The sequence below is a fragment of the Malania oleifera genome, chromosome 1, assembly GCF_029873635.1.
Source record: "Malania oleifera isolate guangnan ecotype guangnan chromosome 1, ASM2987363v1, whole genome shotgun sequence".
In the NCBI taxonomy this organism is placed as follows: Eukaryota; Viridiplantae; Streptophyta; class Magnoliopsida; order Santalales; family Ximeniaceae; genus Malania; species Malania oleifera.
In genome coordinates, this window is record NC_080417.1 from 142,722,220 (window position 1) to 142,741,398 (window position 19,179).

A 19,179-nucleotide genomic window follows, 5' to 3' on the forward strand; every position below is an offset into this window, starting at 1 on the left:
GTTGAATAATTGGGTCACAAGTAGCCTTCGGCAAATGACATGCCAAGTTTTGGGAGATAATTCAGGGGCATTCACATCAGATAATGTTGGCCCTATAGTCAAATCTAGCGGGGGTGAATGGACTCTTTTGCATATTTAGGCTTTCTTCTACAAAATAATAATCTTGGCAGTATACTAATGATTATATCACAATATAAAGAATATAAATCATGCACAAGACGTAAATTAAAGAGTATAGGGAAGAGAAACTTGACAAATGATATTTACGTGGTTCAGCCCCTTGCCTACGTTCATGCCTTGAGACATACTCAAGGATTCCACAATCCACTATGAACCTCCTCCACTGGCCGAGAAGCTTTTACAACTAGGAACAAATCCTTTTCGCTCACTAAGAGCCTTTCCAAGAGAACCAATCCCTTTCGCTCACCAAAGTCATAAGGTTCACCAAGAATTTTTGTAATTCGGTTCACTGAGATCCTTCAACCACGGTTCACCAAGAACCCTTCGCAACTTGGCTCACCAAGAACCTTTTGCAACAAGAAGATGAATTACAAAGGCAATACTCCTTGAATAAGCTGAAATTTAATACAATCAAAACCTCACATAAATCTCTTCAAGTAATGATGCACAACTAGATTAAAGAGCAAGAGAGAAGTGGATCTTGAGATACCTACGTGACACTATTGATAAGTGCCTATGTTTTGGAAAATGAGACTTGGAAATTCAAGGGTATGCTGATGCCAATTTCATTGGTGAAGTTAATCACCGCAAAAGCACCACCGGATATGTGTTCACTATTGACACAATAACCGTTAGTTGGATGTAAAATATACAAAAGATTGTTGCTTTATCTACTATAGAAGCTGAATACGTAGTAGTGACAGAAGCTAGCAAATAGATGATTTGACTTCAAGGTTTGTTGACAGAGCTTGAAATAAAGTAGGTGAGAAATGTTTTGCACAGCGACAGTCAGAGTATGGTATATCTGGCAAAAAACTCTGTATTTCATTCTAGAACCAAATACATTGAATTTCGTTATCACTTCATCAAATCTCTATTAGAGGACGGAGTGTCGACACTTGAAAAAAATCCAAGGTAGCAGGAATCCAACAGATATGTTGACAAATGTGGTAACTATAGAGAAGCTGAAGTTGTGCTCAATTTCAGTTGGTCTTCATGTTTAAAGACATATTTGAGCACATCATTTGCCTATATACTAGTGAGATTATGTCTCAGTCTCCAAGTGGGAGATTGTTGAACTTTAATGGAAACGGAGCCTTGATGAGTTGTAGAGAGACAACCTCAATTAGCTATAGAGAGCCAACTTTGATGAACTGTAGAATGCCAGCTTTGATGTGCGGTAGTGTCGGTGCTAATCCCAGCTCACCTCATTGAATCACCTCATCGAACCTCATTACTATCTTTCATTTATATCCATCCCTATCCATCTATATAAATGGAGATGTGTGTGCGTGAAATATAATGTGAGTGTAATTGAGTTGAAGGTAAGAGAGAGAGAGAGGTGTGAGAAAGAGTGAGTTGAGTTGAGTGGAGTGCAATTGCCTCCTCCTCTTCCTCTTGTATTTTCTTCCAATTTTAGTGAAGTTTGGTATACTCCGTGGACGTAAGCCAGTTTAGGCCGAAACACGTTAAATCTTGGTGTTTATTTTTGATTATGGTGTGATTGTTGCTCCTAAGCCCAATTCCCCAACAGACTCCCCTCCCCCCTTCCAAACACACACACAAATATTTCAAAAGTTTTGTTGTATACATTACAAAAACTTGGTGAAAAGAAAAGAAAAAAACAGACACTAATATCAATTTAGTATAGTGAAATGAAATTTTATACGAGTCATCCAAATAAGATATGTTAGTTAAGTATTTTGAGGATATTCAATGAATTGAAGACTGAACTTTGTATAATTACATTACAGTCAAAAGAAGTTGAGATAAATAACAAATTTTTTATTTGCTATTGTATTATTTTTTGAGGTGTCCCAAAAAATAAATAAACAAATAAATAAAAAATTCAAAACATTAAAATGAACAAAGAGAAAAAAAGAAAAATAATGCCAAAAAAAAAAAAAGAAAACAAAAAAACAAAAACAAAAATCCAACTAGACCGGACAAACCCTTTATATAGTTATATTTTGCATTAAAGAAATCCTCAATTCCGCTGTAGGCTGAAGTCTCACTCTCCTTTCGATCTTTCCAAAGGTTCAACCTAATCTCTGAATCTCTCTCGCTAGCTTCAATGGCAACGGCGTTCGCGTTCTCTCTCGTCCCCAAAACCTTAATCTGTTCTGGACTTCCCCTCCCAAAACCCTCACCTAAACCTCGCCTCCACCTCTCTTCTCCGTTCAGATTCAACCCACTATCTTCCTCCTCGCTTGGCACTCCCTGGTGCTCTCGCACGCCCTCTGGATCGTTAGTTCGAGCAGGGATTAGAGATGAGGAGTACTCGACGAAGAGGAGCAGCAGTAGTGAGCCTAGAGATACCATTATGTTGCCTGGCTGTGATTACAACCATTGGCTTATTGTGATGGAGTTCCCCAAGGACCCTGCACCGACCAGGGAGCAGATGATTGACACCTACCTCAACACTCTCGCGACTGTATTGGGAAGGTTCTCTCTCTCTCTCTCTCTCTCGAATAGTGAAGCCGTGACTTTATAATCCTTACTTCACCATTAACTGCTAATTTTTATGCTAAGTGGAAACAAGTATGGTTCTATCCGCTGGGGTTTCATTGTTCCTTTTTCGGGTGAAAGACACTGACCTCCCTAAGTGTCGTGAGTCAAGCTCGTTCAGGGCATTATGTTTGCCTGTTTAACCTGTGTGCATGGGGTGGTAACTGAGTTTTATGCTTTGAGTATATGTAAGCCTTACCGTAAAGTGGAGTATAATTCCTTGGGCAATTTGATGTTTCCTAGTGCAGAGCTAAAATAGAGTATAAAGCTCTTTAGGAACGTCCATGTCTAGACCTATAAACTATTCATATCAAATGGATTATATCCATTGATAAGTTGTGAAGAATTTAACCATAAATAATCTCTTAACCATCCCATCAAATAAGTAGATGACTCATTAAACTTTGAAACTTTACCCTGCCATAATGTGATGTGCTTCCAATGCCAATAAAAAGAGGTGACTCGGGTGAGTGTCGATTAATCTTCTAAAACTCACTAGCTTTTGTAAACGTGTTTAGTTTACTCACTTCCCTTGCTAAACACACGTTGCTTACAGAGGCGGTGTTAATGAATTACATTGCTTTAATGTTTACCGCTTACTTGTCATTTGCTTTCATGAATTGCTTATTGCGTTTGCTTAAATTTCATTTAATTGTTGTGAATGTGTTTTTGTGGTTAACTGCAGTAATATTTGGCTGATTAGTTAAGTAAGAATTTTTTAGTAAGTGCTGCATGGTCCTTCACAAGGTGTGAAGTGTTTTGCCTGTGACATTGAGGTTTGGGAAAAAGACACAGATCTCCCCTAATGTTTTAGAAAGACACTAAATTCCCTCGTATTTGACAAAAATAAGTGTCTCAAATATCAAATTTCAGAGGATGTCTATGGAATGTTTAAAATTTCAAGGAAATTTGTGGAATTTTTGAAACATCAGAGAGGTTTGTGTTTTTTCTTGCCAAACCTTAGGAGAGAACAGTATTCCCCCCCCCCCCCCCTTTTTTTTTCTTTTTTTTATAAGCATTGGCTCTCCCTCATGGTTGGTTGGTTGGTTGAATAAAGGAGTGTATTTCAGCCCCTTGGTTTTACCTTTCTATCAATGGTTTCATAGAATGATTCTTTTGAGGTTAAAAAAAAAAAAGCTGAGGCAAGGGGAGCCTATCTCTCATGCTTTTCTTTTAGGGCCTGTTTGGATCAAAGATTTTACTTGGGGGAAGGAAAGAAAAATAAAAAGGAAAATTATTTTCTACTGTGTTTTCTCTCTATATCAAATAATATTAAGAATAAAAAATTATTCTAATACGATAAAAAATTAAGAAAGATTAAATGTTAATCATATGTGAAATCAAATTTTTGTTCATTCATTTGATTTATTTTGTATTTTCGTTTTCACTTTTCTTGATAACCAAACATAAAAAGTCAATTCCTTCATATTTTCCTTTCCTTTTCCTAAGATTTTTTGAGTTCCAAATGGGGCCTTGATGGTTATGGACTTCCTTACGAAGCTCCTTCATAGAGCTGGTAGTACAGGATGTCTCATTTATCATAGTAATTGCAGCAAAATTGGTTTAGCCCTCATTTGGGAGCACTTAAAAAATAAGTACTTATGGCACCTATCACTTAGAATAAGTGTTATTGTAAAAAAAAAAGTGGTGTTTGGTTGAAATTGCAATAAGTGATTATTGTAAAAAGTGGTACTGTACAACCATTTTTAAAGTGGTTTCTATGTGAAATTTAAGAAGCTATTCAAAATTGCTTTTTCCCAACTTATATGTGGGCACTGTAGTGAGGCAGTGGCAATCATGTAATTATGATGAGTCCAATGGCAGATTTGAATTTCTAAAATTTCTCCTCCTCTTTCTCCCCTTTATCTGTGCAGCTCATTCTTTCCGTCTCTCTTCCTCAGTTTCTCCCTCCCTCCGCAAGCTCTCTCTCTTCCATCATTGGCAGTGGTTCTACTCTGCGGTGATCCAGTGGTGTTCTGCGACTGGTCTGGCCAAATCTCATAGAATGGCACTAACTCTCTTTTTCCTTGAACCCACTCCATTTCTGAATCTCGATCGTAGAATGCCACCACAACTAACTCCTGCTCCTCTCCTCCTCTGCGAGCTGTTGGTGCTGCCATCGCCTCCGCTCTTCCTTCATGAGTCATTGGCGCTGCGACAAGCGCTGGAGAATGGGGTCTTTGCATAAAATCTCTTGGCTGATAGCCTGATTGGCATAGCTATGGCCAGAGGGGATAGCCTCCAAAAGCCCCTATGGCGTTTGATTGGCTGATAGCCTGTTGGATCCATACTTGCTCTTGCAGATTAAATCTGAAGAACATGTATTAATTGAAAGTTATATTAAATTTAATATTAGTTCAATTAATAATATTATAATTAATATAAATTAATATGATCATTGAATGTTATAAATATACACTAATAACAATATTACTGTTAATTAACTTATAATTACATGTTGTTTTGCTTAATAGAAAATATTAATAGTTTAATTAAAATAAAATATTAATAAAATTTTTAATTAGAAAATACTAATAATTTAAACTAAAAATATTATTTACAAAATAATCATTTATTATTTTATTATATATTATATCATGTTAATTATTGATTTAATATTGCAAATATAAATTCACACAACATTTATCTGCACTTATTGAGTTCAGCATTTTTAAAAAAAAAAGCACTTCTGCATAAAGTGGTTCCAAACGATCATGAATGAAGTCGATGGTCTTCTGATTTTGGCTTGTGGAGATATTGTTTCAGCAATTAGCATTAGACAATGCCTCAACAACTTTGTTATTCTCTTTGGTTTGATTTCAAATCTTGCTAAAGAAGAGCTATTCAATTCTGGTCTTCCACTTCATTTACAGCAGGAGATGCTTCTCCTCTTGGGAGTTTTTGAGGAGTCAAATACCTTGTTCTCCCTCTTAGTGCAAGGGTAGTCTTAGAGGAAGAATGTGAGATGCTTGTTGAGAAAATATCTAGTAGAAAAATTACTGAACCCATTGGCATCTTTCCTATGCTAGGATACTTGAATTATTCAAAGTGCTCCAAGTATTCTTGGTTGTTGGTGCTCAACTCTGATACTTCCTAATCAGCGGCAAAAGATTTGGAGAAAAAATTTGAAGCTTTCTTATGGAAGGGGAATGATTGGAATAATCAAGGCTGCAAACTTAAATGGTGGGATGTTTGTAAGCCATTCAAGTAAGAGGACCTTGGTTTAAGTCTTATTTTGTATTTAGATAAACCTTTCATCTTTAAAATTCTTCGGAATCTTTGCATCCAAGACTTCTCTGTGTCATATGGATTCACTCCTACAAGCTGAAGGGCAAAAGTCTATGGGCACTGAAGTATCCTCAAATTTGCATTTGGAGAACAAGATTTTTACTCTTGCACCAAGTATCCTCAAGAGCACTTTGACGAATATTCCAATTTACTTCATGTCTCTTGTTCCCTTGCCAGTCTCAGTTGCTAGGAGATTGAAGGGTATTCAGAGAAGATTTCTTTGGGGAAGCTTAGGGGATGATTTTAAATATCACCTTGTTGGATGGAGAGTGGTCAAATAACCCATGTGTTAGTGAGGCTTGAGGTTGAAATCCCCCTCACTTTCAATAAAAGCCCTCCTCGAGAAGTGGTTATGGAGATGAAGGAGAAATACCACTTTTGGTGGGTTATTATTGTTTATAAATATGGGCTTGAGTACAATGATTGGACAACTCACAATAGAAGGGGTCCCTATGGAGTGGGAGTATGGAAATTCATTAGGAAAGGATGGGTGATTTTTTCCAATTTTTGACGTTTCAAGTGGGGAATGGGGCCAATGTTTACTTTTGGCATGATGTGTGGTGTGAGAACAATAATCTTAGAGCTGCTTTTCCTTCCATCTATAGCTTGGCTTGTGACAAAAATGCCCTTATCAGTCATCATCTCCAAATCACTGATCAGGGAATTTTTTGGGTCATTCCTTTTACTAGGAACGTGGCAGATTGGGAACTTCACACACTCTCTGGCTTTTACAAATTTTTCTACAAATTCTGTCACCAAAACATTCCCAACAAACCAAAATGGGCTTTGGACAAAAATGTTGTTTCATTGTTAAATCTTTCTACAAGAAGCTCTCTTCGTTGGGAACAAATTGCAATAACTCTCCTTGGGTTCACATTTGGAGAGGTTGCCTTTTTTTGCTCGGGAATCCGTACATGGAAATATTTTAAGCCTCAACAATCTATATAAAAGAGGACTTACAGTCACAAATAAGTGTTTTCCCTGTATGGCTGATATAGAATCAGTCAACCACATTCTTCTCCACTGTCCCTGGACAAGGAACTTGTGGAATTTGGCTCTTTCCTTGGATGGGCAGCAGTGGGTTACGGAAAATTCAGTTGGAGGGGAGATTTGGGCTTGGAAAGGCGTTAAGGCCATCAAGGAGAAGCGAAAGGCTTTGAACCTTATCCCTCTTGCCATCTTTTGGTGTGCTTGGAAAGAAAGAAATTAGAGAGCCTTCAAAGATTCAACTACTTTGCTTCAGACTTGCAATTTCCAATGGATTGCTGCTGTCTCCAGCTGGCTTAGTGGAAAAATTGTCAATGATCATTATGTAATCTTTGATGTTTGTGGCACTCTACAGAGTGGTTGATGTTTTGTACCATGGGCTGGCATCCCCTTGATGCCTTGCTGTTATAATTTTCTCTTTGTTGATCAAAAAGAAGAAAGGTTGCAAAGGGTACTTCCATTTCCTTATTTTTTGACAATTGGCATCCTAGTAGTCCCCTTATCACTACTTATGGGCCAGGTATGGTTATTAGTCCTCCTTATGATTCTGTTGTTGCTGGAATTATTGCTAATTGGAATGGCCTAGAAGGTCCTCAATATCTACTAATGATATCAAGGTGAAAATGCCTCTTGATTTTATTTCTGACCAAGGCACCAAGCTATTGAAGATAGTCCAATTTGGAGTCCTAGTTCGAAAGGGATTTTTACCTCTATTCTGCTTGGCGGAAACTAAGGGCCAAGAATCCTGTTGTTCCTTGGGCTCCTTCCATTTGGTTTCAAGGCCACATACTAGGCAATCTTTAATTTGCTGCTGGTAGTCTTAAACGGAAATTACACTTTACAGAAGCTGTGGAAGTGGGTAAAACTGATAGCTTCTGTCTTTAGAGAACCTGAAAGTAGGAGGCATATATCTTTGTCTTTTCTCCTCTGAAATGTATTCTAAAACCATCAGGTGTGAAAGTTGGTATATTGAATTTAGTTGGTTTTCTTCTTTTGGGTTCAGTAACAGAGTAACACTGCCTCAGTTATCTTCTAATGGTCATTTTGGATCTCTATTGTTTATAATATATGGAGAGCAAGGAACTCTGAGGTCTAAATTCTATGGGCAATGATCTATAGACATTGACATTATATTTAGAGGATATTACTGGACATGGTGTTGAGATGGGAAGTTGAATGATAGAAAGTGATGAATGGAGAGAATCAAAGGAACTTTGCAGGAATTTGATTGCTACAAAGAAAAAAATGAAGGATTGGAATTGAACAGAAAAATGAGGAAGAAGAAATCTTGGGAAAATAAGGTATTGAAATGGAAGAGTGGAGATCGATTTTGGCTCTAGTATCAAATGATGTAGAATGATGTCAAGGAATTACAGCCAAGAGAGAATTTGGGAGTGATAAAGGAGAGAAGAAGAGAGAAGGAAAAACAACCTCTTACATGACTTTCAGACCCTATTTATAAGAAAGACTAAATTAGAAGAAATTACATATAAGTCCCTAAAGATGCAAGAATTATAAATGAACCCATAAAACACATATATTGCAAACAAATGCTTTAATTAACATAAGCATAATTAATTACATCTATTACGCTGAAATCCAATAATTCTTTAATCAGCATCCAATGGGCAAATTGGGTTTCCATCCATTGCCCTGCTTCCTGTTCTACATCACCACATTGCAAGGCCCAGCCCTCCAAATTTTGGTCTCCTAGCAACATCAAGCTGAATTAGATGCTATTTCTTAATCTCTCTAGAGCCCAACTAGAGAAAGTCTCGCATCAAACTCTTAATAGCCCTTAGCTATTAAGGGCACTCTAAAAGGAGGAAGTGAATAGGAATGTTGGAAAGGGAGGCACTAGTGTGCATAACACAACCCCCAAGAGAAAAAATGCACCCTCTTCCCCCATCAAACTTCTTTTCCAACCTCACAGTGCCTCAAAAGTCGCATAACTAAGATTGCTCCCTACAAGGAGAGAAAGCGACCACTCTTAAGGAGAGACAAAAGTCCTTCCCGCCCAAATTGATACAAACCACCCCACTCTTGGACAAGTTGATCTTCAAATCCGAAATCTTTTTGAAGACTTTAACAAAATAATAACCTTTCAAGAAACGTCATAGTATCAATGACAAACTGAAGATGAGGCACCTCAACTTCCTCCCCCTCAACAGATAGACCGCTCATCACCCCTAAACCGTGGGCATGTATACACACTTGCGCAAGGTATCCACTACGAAGGGGAACAAAAATGGAGACAACAGTCCCTGCCTAAGCCCCCTAGGTAGCCCTAGACTGCTCTCTTGGTTTATCATTGCCAATAATTGACAAATTGGTTGAGCTTAGGCAACCTTTGATCCACTTCCTCAAATTTCCAAGACTTTTCCTTATCATCACCTTATCCAGAAAACCCAGGCTACCCTACTGTAGGCTTTCTTGGAATCCAGCTTAAATATGAGTCTCTCTTACTCCTTCTCACATCCTCTATCAGCTCATAGCCATGAGGACAACATCTAAAATTTGTTTGTCTTGAATTAATGCTGATTTGAGTCATGGTCACACTGTCCCCCAAAACATCTCCCAATCTCTTAGCTATTACCTTAGAAGGAGTCTTCGACTAGCGTCATGGAAAAACTCAAGACCTCAATATGTCCTCCCGCGCCCCCTCCCAATTCTCTTGTAAAAAGGCCATCATGAACGTCAGGGCTTGGAGCTTCTCCCTGCTCATCTCAAACACATTTTTTTTTAAAAAATATTTTTATAAATTTCAATAGCTTGAAAAGGTCTATCCAGCCATTGAGCTAGGCTTGCTTCTATGGGGTCCCAATGGATGCTCGCAGCGATCGATTTATTCGGGAGCTCTTCAGTATGCAAATGCTTGTAAAAATTTGTAATCTCTGCCCCAATCTGAGAATGTTCCCTCACCAGATTCCCCGAGTATAATTCCAGATCCATGATAAAACATTTACCTTTTCTCCCACAAGCCGCTTGCCAACCCTATGAAAAAAAACCAAAATTGCAATCCCCTTCCTTCACCCATCATTATTAATGATGGGAAATAACACTTGTAAAATTACTGCAACAAATTCCTTTACTGAATCCCTTATATTATGGATTTGCTATTATTTTTTTAGTGCTCCATTCTTCTATCAACTTTATCTTTCCTGTTTCTCTCACTTGTAACATCATTTGGCTGAAGTCTTGTGGCATCCACGATAGTTGCAATAGCTTGGCAGGAAATTTCCAACCTTGCTCATCCTTCTTGTCCCCTTTGCAATCACTGAATTCCTCTTAGCTTGTGCCCTTTTCTTATTCATGTTATTTCTCCATCAGTTATATACACTGAGTAATTTTTGCATATAATGAATTCATGATAATATCTTAAGTTTTTCATTTTCTTTTGCGCCTGTAAAAAATATGAGTATCCAAACATGCATATGGAATTATTGTGGAAGGAGGCAAATTATCTAATACATAATATTCATTCTTTGAATAAATTAATACAAAATATGCTTAGGCTTATTAAATTATACCAATCTTGAGGACTTGGGGGGGCATAACCTGAGGAGTGAGGATGGTATATCTATGGTAGAAAAAGAAAGACGTGTATCAAATATAAAACCTTTATGTTGATGCCAAGTTGAAATGAAAAGTTTTAAAATTAGAATAGAGCACCTGGGAAGCATCAATATAAGGGCAATAGATATATCCTATTGTACATGCAGATAACCTCCTTTTAAAAACATTTGGCAATTTTTCTATCACACTTATAAGTTTTTTAACGGAATTTTATGTATATCCCTACATGCACATATGCGTACACAAATAAACATGTAGACTTTAGAAGCATGCATGTGTTGACATTCTTAGACCTTGTAGTCCATGTAGGATACTTTAGAAAATATTTTGCCACATCTAAACTTAATATTGGTCCTGGATTGAAATTTGATGAGTTTGCCATGCATATAGCATTTTTTGATTTAAAATGAATCTTTACCCCCAAAAAAGTGTGACTAAAAGGCACTTTTTGCTTTAAAAATTACCTTTAAATAACCTCAAAACTGACCCTATAATTAATATTTTAGAGTGTATCTTCTAAATGACAAATATGATGACAAACTGATTCTATAAGTAATATTTTTATTTAATAGGTGATATTTTCTCTAATTAATACATGTGTGTGTGAGGGTGTGAGCGTGTAAAAAAAGCAAGAAAATTTTGGAAATAAGTTATATTTCTAAATTACTAGCGGTTGAGCACATGCTATGCATGTGCAAGTACCGTACATTATTTAATCTCAAAACTTTATTTTTTTTTTGCAATTATGAGTAGTTTTAAGTGGTTACAAATGCTAATGGATGTTTTTAAACGGTTATATGTTTAAATATTTACCAATGCATTCTTCTTTTGAATATTTAATTTTGGGTGGTTATGTGTGAATGTTGAATGAATTTTTTGGAATATTATGACCGAAAAATGGATGTTGAAAACTGCCTGAAGTTCTTTTAGTTAATAGCAGAACATTGAAATCTAAATTATAAATATTACTGGTATGATCGTTTCGATCACAATATTTGACAGTGAGCTGAGCGAAATGAAGATCGGTGAGTCTTATTTGTTAAAAGTAAATAATAAAGAGAGGTTCCTGAATTTATCTTTTGAAAACCAAAAACAGATAATTTTCTTTCTACCCATCCCTACTATTTTTTTACCCCATTCTAAATAATATAGTAAAACAGTTTCTCTTCTACAAAGGCCGAGTATAGAACCCTTACTTTTGTCACACTTATAGAAGGGGTTTAATAGTACTCTTTCATTTTTAGCGCATTTTTTTTAAAACATGATTGTGGAGTTTAGAATTAGCAGTTGAATGGGATCCCATGTTACCTACCTTCGATGATGCAGACATTAAATTGCAACAGTGGTGACTTCAGGAAACTGCAACCAGAGCTTAATACTACCCCCTGTTCTATAAAGATTTGAAAGACCACGAAATTCACAGGCAAAAATTCACCTGAAGGAGCCTATTGCAATCATTTGGATTCATCTAAAAATAGATTTTTTAGATCATATTATTCACCATTATCTGATCTTTCCTTTATTTTCTTGACAATCAAATGAAGAACTATAAACCAAAAATGACAAAGACGACACATCTTGTAAACTGGCTTGCTGATTCTAAGAAAGAGTCCACCACCCAAAGATGCCACTATTCTCCTTGAATCAGGGGTGACACAGAACTCTGGTGAAGCATGGGCTTGCCGCCTCCTGTGGTTCCTACCTTGGTCAGAGTCACTGGAAATACGTTCTGGTTTGTTGGACAGATCCTCCATTGGTTTGGTGAAAATCTTGATTTTGTAGGAGTGTGTTAGTGTTGAAGAAAACACACAGTTTGAGTGGTATCTGATCAATGTTATCTAGAAGGCTAGAATGTGGAACATTCCGGTTCGCAGAATGGGAACACGATTGCAGTAGCAAATGCTCTAAAAGGTGGAACATTAGGAATTTGCTTTTATGGATATATTGGTGAAAAATGTGTAATGACACTTGCATATTCTGGAGAAGATATTGAGGTGTTTCTCAATCTAGAAGATATTTTCTTCTGTGAAATGGATTAATAACGAAAGAAAATAGAATTACAACCCAATGATTCCCAATTTTGACTAATAAAAAATGTTATTTGAAAAATATTGAATTTAGAATTTGGATTGACAGATTTAGCATTCTGAGGCAAAAATATGCCATGTTTTGGAAAAATCGTACCAATTCGTTGTTTGCTAGGTTATCATCATTTTCTGGTATCTATGCATGAGTATGAAACATGGTACTTGATTCATAGAATCGTATGATTCTACGATTCAATTTCACCCCCACGATCCAACTAATCGCATTGCTGTATAATTGTGGCAGAATCATTGAAATTGTGGAATCAAAAACGTAAGTAGGATCATTATGATCCTACAATGCTGCCTGGATTGGGTTGTCCCCCTCTTTGGGCTTGAATGGTAAGGCCAAATATGTGTTTTTCCTGTACCAGAGGGCCCAAAATTTTTGCATTTAGCCCAAAATCTTCAATTCTTGGGCAAAATAGCTCCCAGCAGCTGTAGGCTTTTTGGCGTTCAATCAGAAGCTGTGTTTGACAGCTTTGGTGTTCGATCAGCAGCAAGCCAGCAACCAGCCAACCCTTCGAACATCTCTTGTCACTCTCCTCTAGTCAACTACACCTGTAGGCTGTAACGGTCCTGTTTGTATTCGATCAGCACTCTCCACAGTCCACTCTCAAATTGTCACTCAGTTCTGATAGTTCTTTGGTGTTCGACTCCTTTCCTGAGTCCTCTTCTCTCTGTCGAACACTTCAGCAGTCAGCCGACTCAGCACTCTTCAGTCTTCTACCAGGTTCTAGGTATGCTTGAGTCTTGAAACATTTTTTCTTGAATCTTGAAAAGAAAGAACTATTCAGCAGAATGAGCACTCAGCACTCAGCACTCAGCAGTGAGCTACTGCTACTGAATATTGAGTTTTATTTGTGTCGTGTGGGAAGTTGGGAACTGAGAATTTTGTTGTGTGGCTACTGGCAATGAATTGGATGGTTTGAAATTTTGTTGGTGATGATCTCTTTTTTGTTTTTTTATGATCTACATTCCCAAATATAATAGGAATGCAAGGATTTGAACCTTGATCTCCCTGGCTGTGCCACTTGAGCTACATTCCTAAATTATGTTTTTAACTTGATTGACTTGTTAATTAATCTTATAGTCTAAAGAATTGTCATAAAATTCCATATACATTTATTTTAAATATATTTTTTACACTGAAATTAGAATATTACGATACTCGATCTGATTCTACAATCTGATCCTGCAGACCCTTCCAATGATCCTACGCAGAATCCCGATTCTGACAACTTTGGTATGAAATTGGAAAGAGGAGGTACTGAGTTGAGGGGAACAAAGTGAAGAGGATATTTTTTTAGTTAGAATGACTGTAAACTCTGTAATCTGAATTTAGTGAGAAAAGATAAGATGAAGGAGTGGGGAAAGTTGCAGGGGGGGGGGTGGGAGATTGTAAGGAAATTGTTTCAATAAGCATTAAAAATGTGTAATGCTGCTGGACACTCATACAAGGAATAACACGTCCTTTGAACAGAATATCATTTGGAAACTTAACCCTTGAACGATACAGTTGAGATTTTGTAGAAATTGTATCAGACTTAGAGGGGAACTAATGCCCATTTGGAGTTTATGCAATCAGATCAGATGGATGGTTTTAAATAGCACCAGCTGGTAGTGTAGTTTTATAACAGGTGTGGTAGAAAGTCGGAGTAGCAGATGTTATGTTGCAGGAGGCAATTTGATGTGGGACAAGTGGCAAGACCATTGGAAGATCCTTGTTGGAGAATAACTCAGAAGAATTGGGTCAAAGAATTGTCGGGTTTAGTTAATAGTTAATTGTGTGTTTAGTTTAATTAGTATATGATTATGTGTATTTGGGGGCCTATTTGTAATATTTGCTTATTTTAGGGTTTGTTTGTAATTTCATATGGTTTTAGGGATATATGTAATTGCTTAGGATCTGCAACCATGGAGAATGTAGGAGAGATAAGAGGGGGAAGGAGAAGAAGGAGAAAGAGCTAAGAGAGGAGATACAAGGGGGGAAATCACACATTCACTTTCAATTTCTACATGGCTTCCACACTATTTTTAAGAAAGCTTCTAATACATGAAATTGCCCCTAAAACTGCATGACATTACAAGCAAACCCTAAAATATGCAAGTTACAAATAAGCCCCAAACACACTCCTACACTAATTAATCTAAACACACAATTAACTATTAACTATTAACTAGCCCAACAATCCCTTGATCTAGTTCTTCTGAATTATTCTCCGACAAGGATCTTTCCATGGTCTTGCTTTTTGTCTGACATCACAAGTGTAACAGTGATGAATTTTTTCCCAGCATGTAGATCCTTGACTAAACTGCGAGATTTGCATGTTTTAAGCCCTTGTTTCTTCTTAATAGGATTTTAAAATGTATCTTGAAGGTTATAGTTCAACTTACTAACATTGTTTACCAAGGGCAATGAATTTAATGTGGGTTTTAAAATGCTGTTGATTGAAAAATATGCATTTCTTTTCCCTTTTCCTTACTTTATGACCATATGTGTAGAACGATCTTGGATTAATTGTGTGCACTAAATAAATTACTGAAACAAAATATTTTCCTTGAGAATAATGTCGTGAAATTTTGCAAGGTTCCAACTTTGCTAGAAAATGTTGGGTTGAAGATTAATATGTTTTAAGTCTGGCTTAGTGGGTATCAATTTGTGTAGTGGGGATTAGAGATTTTTAGATCTTTAGCAGGTTGTGAGTCCCTAGCCTGGTTTTTATTGTATCTTGGTTTTCCTCTAAGGGTAATCCATTGTCCGATGTTTTCTGGAATCCAGTGATTGAGAGGGAAAAATAGTAGAGGGGTGGAAAAATGCCTCTCTCTTTATGGGGTACAATCACTCTTATTAGTTTCTCCATGCATATTAATTATATCCTCATTTGTTTTTCATCCCTTTTGAAATTACCTTCTAGGGTGGTTGAGAAGTTGAAGAGGATTATGAGAGATTTCTTGTGGTCAGGTATGAGGGACCACATAGCTGGGATGCTGTTAGGAGTCTAAAAACATCTCATTAATTGGGAAATGGTTATGGAGGTTTCCATTAGAATCTGATTTCTTATGGCATCAAGTATTAAAGAGTAAATATGGAATGCACAATTCTAGAGGGAGTGGTGATGCTACTCATGCGGGCCCTTGGAAGTTTGTTTCACAAGTAGCTTCCTTTGTTTTTTTCGTCTCACATTTCAAAGCGGGGATTGGGGATAAAATTTGTTTCTAGGAAGACACTTGGGTTGATGAGTCTTCACTGGAGCTGTTGGTGCTGCACTCGTTTAGGCTTTCTTCTGTTAATGCACCAATTTCTGATTTTATTTCTTTTTTTGTGGGGGGAGGGGGGGAGGGTGGGGTTTGCTCTTTTTCTTGGGAGTTCCACTTTTTTAGGAGTCTATGGCAGAGTGGTTGATGATTTAACTTGCTTACTGGGTTTGTTGGATTCTTTTTTTCCAACTTCGCAGGGGGACACTAGGCTTTAGATCAATGTTTTAAAAGGCGAAGGCGTAAGGCAAGTCCTTTAACCCTTAAAAGGTGAGGCGTAAGCCTTTTAAGAAATTTTTTTAAGATTTAAAAAATGTAAATAAATTTAATATATTTTAAAAATGAAGAAAAATTAATAAAATCACATATATAATGCAAGAAAGAAAAATTATATATACTTCGCAACTACTTTTCGATCATTCGAAAAATTGCTAACTTGAATACAAGACATAAATCATGACAAGAGATAGCTATACTATTATAAAGTTCAAACTATTTTCATGATCTAAGATACAACTCTATTATTTTGGAAAGATTGAGGTTCAAGAGTTATAGAAATCAACTCATATTATGAGATTCTTTTTATACAAACATGTAGTTGGAATTTTTTAACCAATTCTTACTTGTTTCATACACACCCAAAATGCGTTAGCCTTAACTAAAAAGGCGCAAAAGGCGTGCCTTCTGTAAAAATGCGTTAGCCTCAGCATATAATGGTGTTAGCCTTTTTGGAATTTGGTATTTTAGATTGTGCCTCTAGGAATTTTAGGCATGTTGTGACTTGAGGCGAGCCTCAATTGATCCTTTAAAAACACTGCTTTAGATTGCAGGTGCCTCGGGGTCTTTCGCTTCAAAGTCCTTCTTTTATGATCTTACAAAGTCCACAAATCCTAGGCCCTCTTTTAAACAGATATTTGGAAAGCGGATGTTCCATTTTGAATCTGGGATTTTGTTGGGACCCTAATTCTCAACACAATCAAAACAAATGATGTGTTACAGGTAAGGAGGCCTTACAAAGCCCTTAGTCCAGATATTTTGCATGCTGTGCTGCGTGTCATATGAGACTTCTTGCCTAATCTTCCTTAATTATAAGGTTGCGAGGTATATGTGGAATAACTTGTTTTCATATTTTGGAGAGGAGTGGGCGGCTGTGGAAAATTGTTAATATTAAATTGTTAATTAATGCATCACCTTTAAATATTAAAAAAATGAATAATTTTGTATAGTTGTCATTCTCATTATAATTTTTTCCTCCCCTCTTCACATGGATAATTGGGATTGAACTATGAACGGAAAAAATGAGAGAAATTGTGAAGAAAAATAAAAGAAATTATAAAAATTCATGTAACGAGATGTTACATAATGATCGTGATTACTATTTAAAACAATATGACTAGATGAAAGGCGGGAAGAATGGGACACATGAGAGAGAGCACTGTAAAGATGCATCCATTGTGCCTGTTCACTTACGGAAGATTTTGTTTTCCAATTTCAGTTTTCTAAAAAATTACAAAAATTCCATCTTGTTTTTCAAAATTGTTAGTAGGTTTCCCAGTGAAATATTCATTTTCATCAATTGAACTTCAATCATATGGTAGCTTAGAAACGGTGGGACTAGACAGTGTTTTGTTTCTTTAGTTCTGGCTGTATGGCAAGAAATGAAGAATTCAAGTCAACTTAGCTAGATAATTGACTTAATTTGAGTTGAGGACTTATTGGATGCTATGTTATGTCACTGATAAAAGATTGGTTAACTGAGAGTGTTTTGCTGGTCCATATTCTGTTTTTGATCTAACTTGCATTTTCTTTTGTTAAAAAGCATGGAAGAAGCAAAGAAGAATATGTATGCTTTTAGCACCACCACTTACACTGGATTCCAATGCACAGTATCTGAAGAAACATCTGAGAAATTCAAGGGTAATTACACACTAAAAAATTTCCTGTTTGTTAGAATTATTATTTTTTACATTGATTTCTATGAACCAGGTTGTATTTTTCCCTTTGTTTAGGATTGCCTGGAGTTCTTTGGGTCTTGCCTGACTCATACATAGATGTGAAAAATAAAGATTATGGAGGTTGGTTTGTTGAATTCTTTGTGACATGAGAAGGCTGTTTTGATGCTCCTCTAATATGCTTTTTTCCTTTCATTTTGTGCTTCATAAGGTGATAAATATATAAATGGGGAGATAATTCCTTGTAAATACCCCACTTATCAGCCAAAGCAACGTGGGCCAAAATATGCAAACAGAAGATATGAAAGACGAACAGATTCCCGCCCTCAGCCACGACAATCAAGACCGGCTCCCTCAGAATCATCCTCCAGATGAGGTATTCTCGATCATATTTTATATGCCAATTCTGTTTAAACTGTACATTTCTTGGCTTGATTATGATCTTAATTATTTTATTGATTTCTGTTTGGCAGTTTATTTTATGTTTGACTTGGGAGGCAAATGCTACTTTAGGAACTGCTTCTTAGATTTGTACTTGGATCTCCCTATTTTTGTAAAATCTGCGGTGTAGTTTATTCAGATGAAAATGCTCTTATATGAGCATGCTATGTAGGGCAACATTACTTGTGTCAACTTGGGTTCACCATTCCATTAGTATTTGTTCAGAATCTCCTCTCTCAATCCCCACAGGGATATGTCGTGTATGTGAGCTTTCCATGCCAACTATCTTCTTGTCCGATTTGGTATAGATTTGGAATATATTTGTCTCTCACAATATTATTTTTTTCTATTACAATATCCATGCAATGCTTATTCCTGAGAAACTTTGAATAAAATGAAAATATTCTAAAATTTGTTTTGCTGTCTGTGGAACAAGAACAAGGCAGTCCACACAGTACAGTCGCATCTAACTTGAAATACATAATTAAGACAACCAACTCATTAGATGGGCTTATACAAGCTTTTGTGTTTGTTTAGAATTCCCAAATACATTTCACAGTTTCCATTAGTAAAATGGGCAGAATACATGTCATTATAAAAAAGACATTCAAGTGAAGAAACATATTTACCTACAACACTTGCATTAAAATCCATCTTTAACCGTGGCATGGATTCCAAGTACACATTCAAGTTTCCGTTCCAATTGCCAATGCCACTCTCGAGCAAAGGGTTCAAGTTGACCAGATTTGTTTTCTCAACACAGATGTTGCATATTAGGGACTCAAGAAGCATTTAACCTGCTGGGCATTGTTTCTTGATGGAATAACTATGATACAGCCTCTGAATACTCTGATGAGGGGGGGTTTTTTTATGTTTGCCGCGGGGGGCAGTTGTTCTCTTATCAT

At 36.6% G+C, this 19,179-nt stretch overlaps 1 protein-coding gene across 2 annotated transcripts; it reads left to right on the forward strand.

The window, feature by feature from the left end:
* Window positions 1-2,145: 2,145 nt before the first annotated feature.
* On the forward strand, window positions 2,146-18,608 carry LOC131154406 (multiple organellar RNA editing factor 9, chloroplastic-like). 2 transcript variants are annotated; one of them, XM_058107158.1, is made up of 5 exons: window positions 2,146-2,625; window positions 17,701-17,798; window positions 17,891-17,956; window positions 18,045-18,209; window positions 18,307-18,608. In XM_058107158.1, the coding sequence occupies exons 1-4, from the start codon at window positions 2,255-2,257 to the stop codon at window positions 18,206-18,208; spliced, it is 699 nt and encodes a 232-aa protein (XP_057963141.1). In that variant the 5' UTR covers window positions 2,146-2,254; the 3' UTR covers window position 18,209; window positions 18,307-18,608. The 2 variants fall into 2 exon arrangements, with proteins under 2 accessions (XP_057963141.1, XP_057963130.1); XM_058107147.1 differs by having other exon boundaries at window positions 2,161-2,625; window positions 18,045-18,608.
* Window positions 18,609-19,179: the final 571 nt, after the last annotated feature.

Excerpts from the sequence above, each read along its gene's own strand:
- LOC131154406 (XM_058107158.1), top strand. The coding sequence starts at position 2,255 with ATGGCAACGGCGTTCGCGTTCTCTCTCGTCCCCAAAACCTTAATCTGT. Across the intron at positions 17,799-17,890 it reads AACATCTGAGAAATTCAAGG|GATTGCCTGGAGTTCTTTGG; the intron begins GTAATTACACAC and ends CCCTTTGTTTAG. Across the intron at positions 17,957-18,044 it reads GAAAAATAAAGATTATGGAG|GTGATAAATATATAAATGGG; the intron begins GTTGGTTTGTTG and ends GTGCTTCATAAG.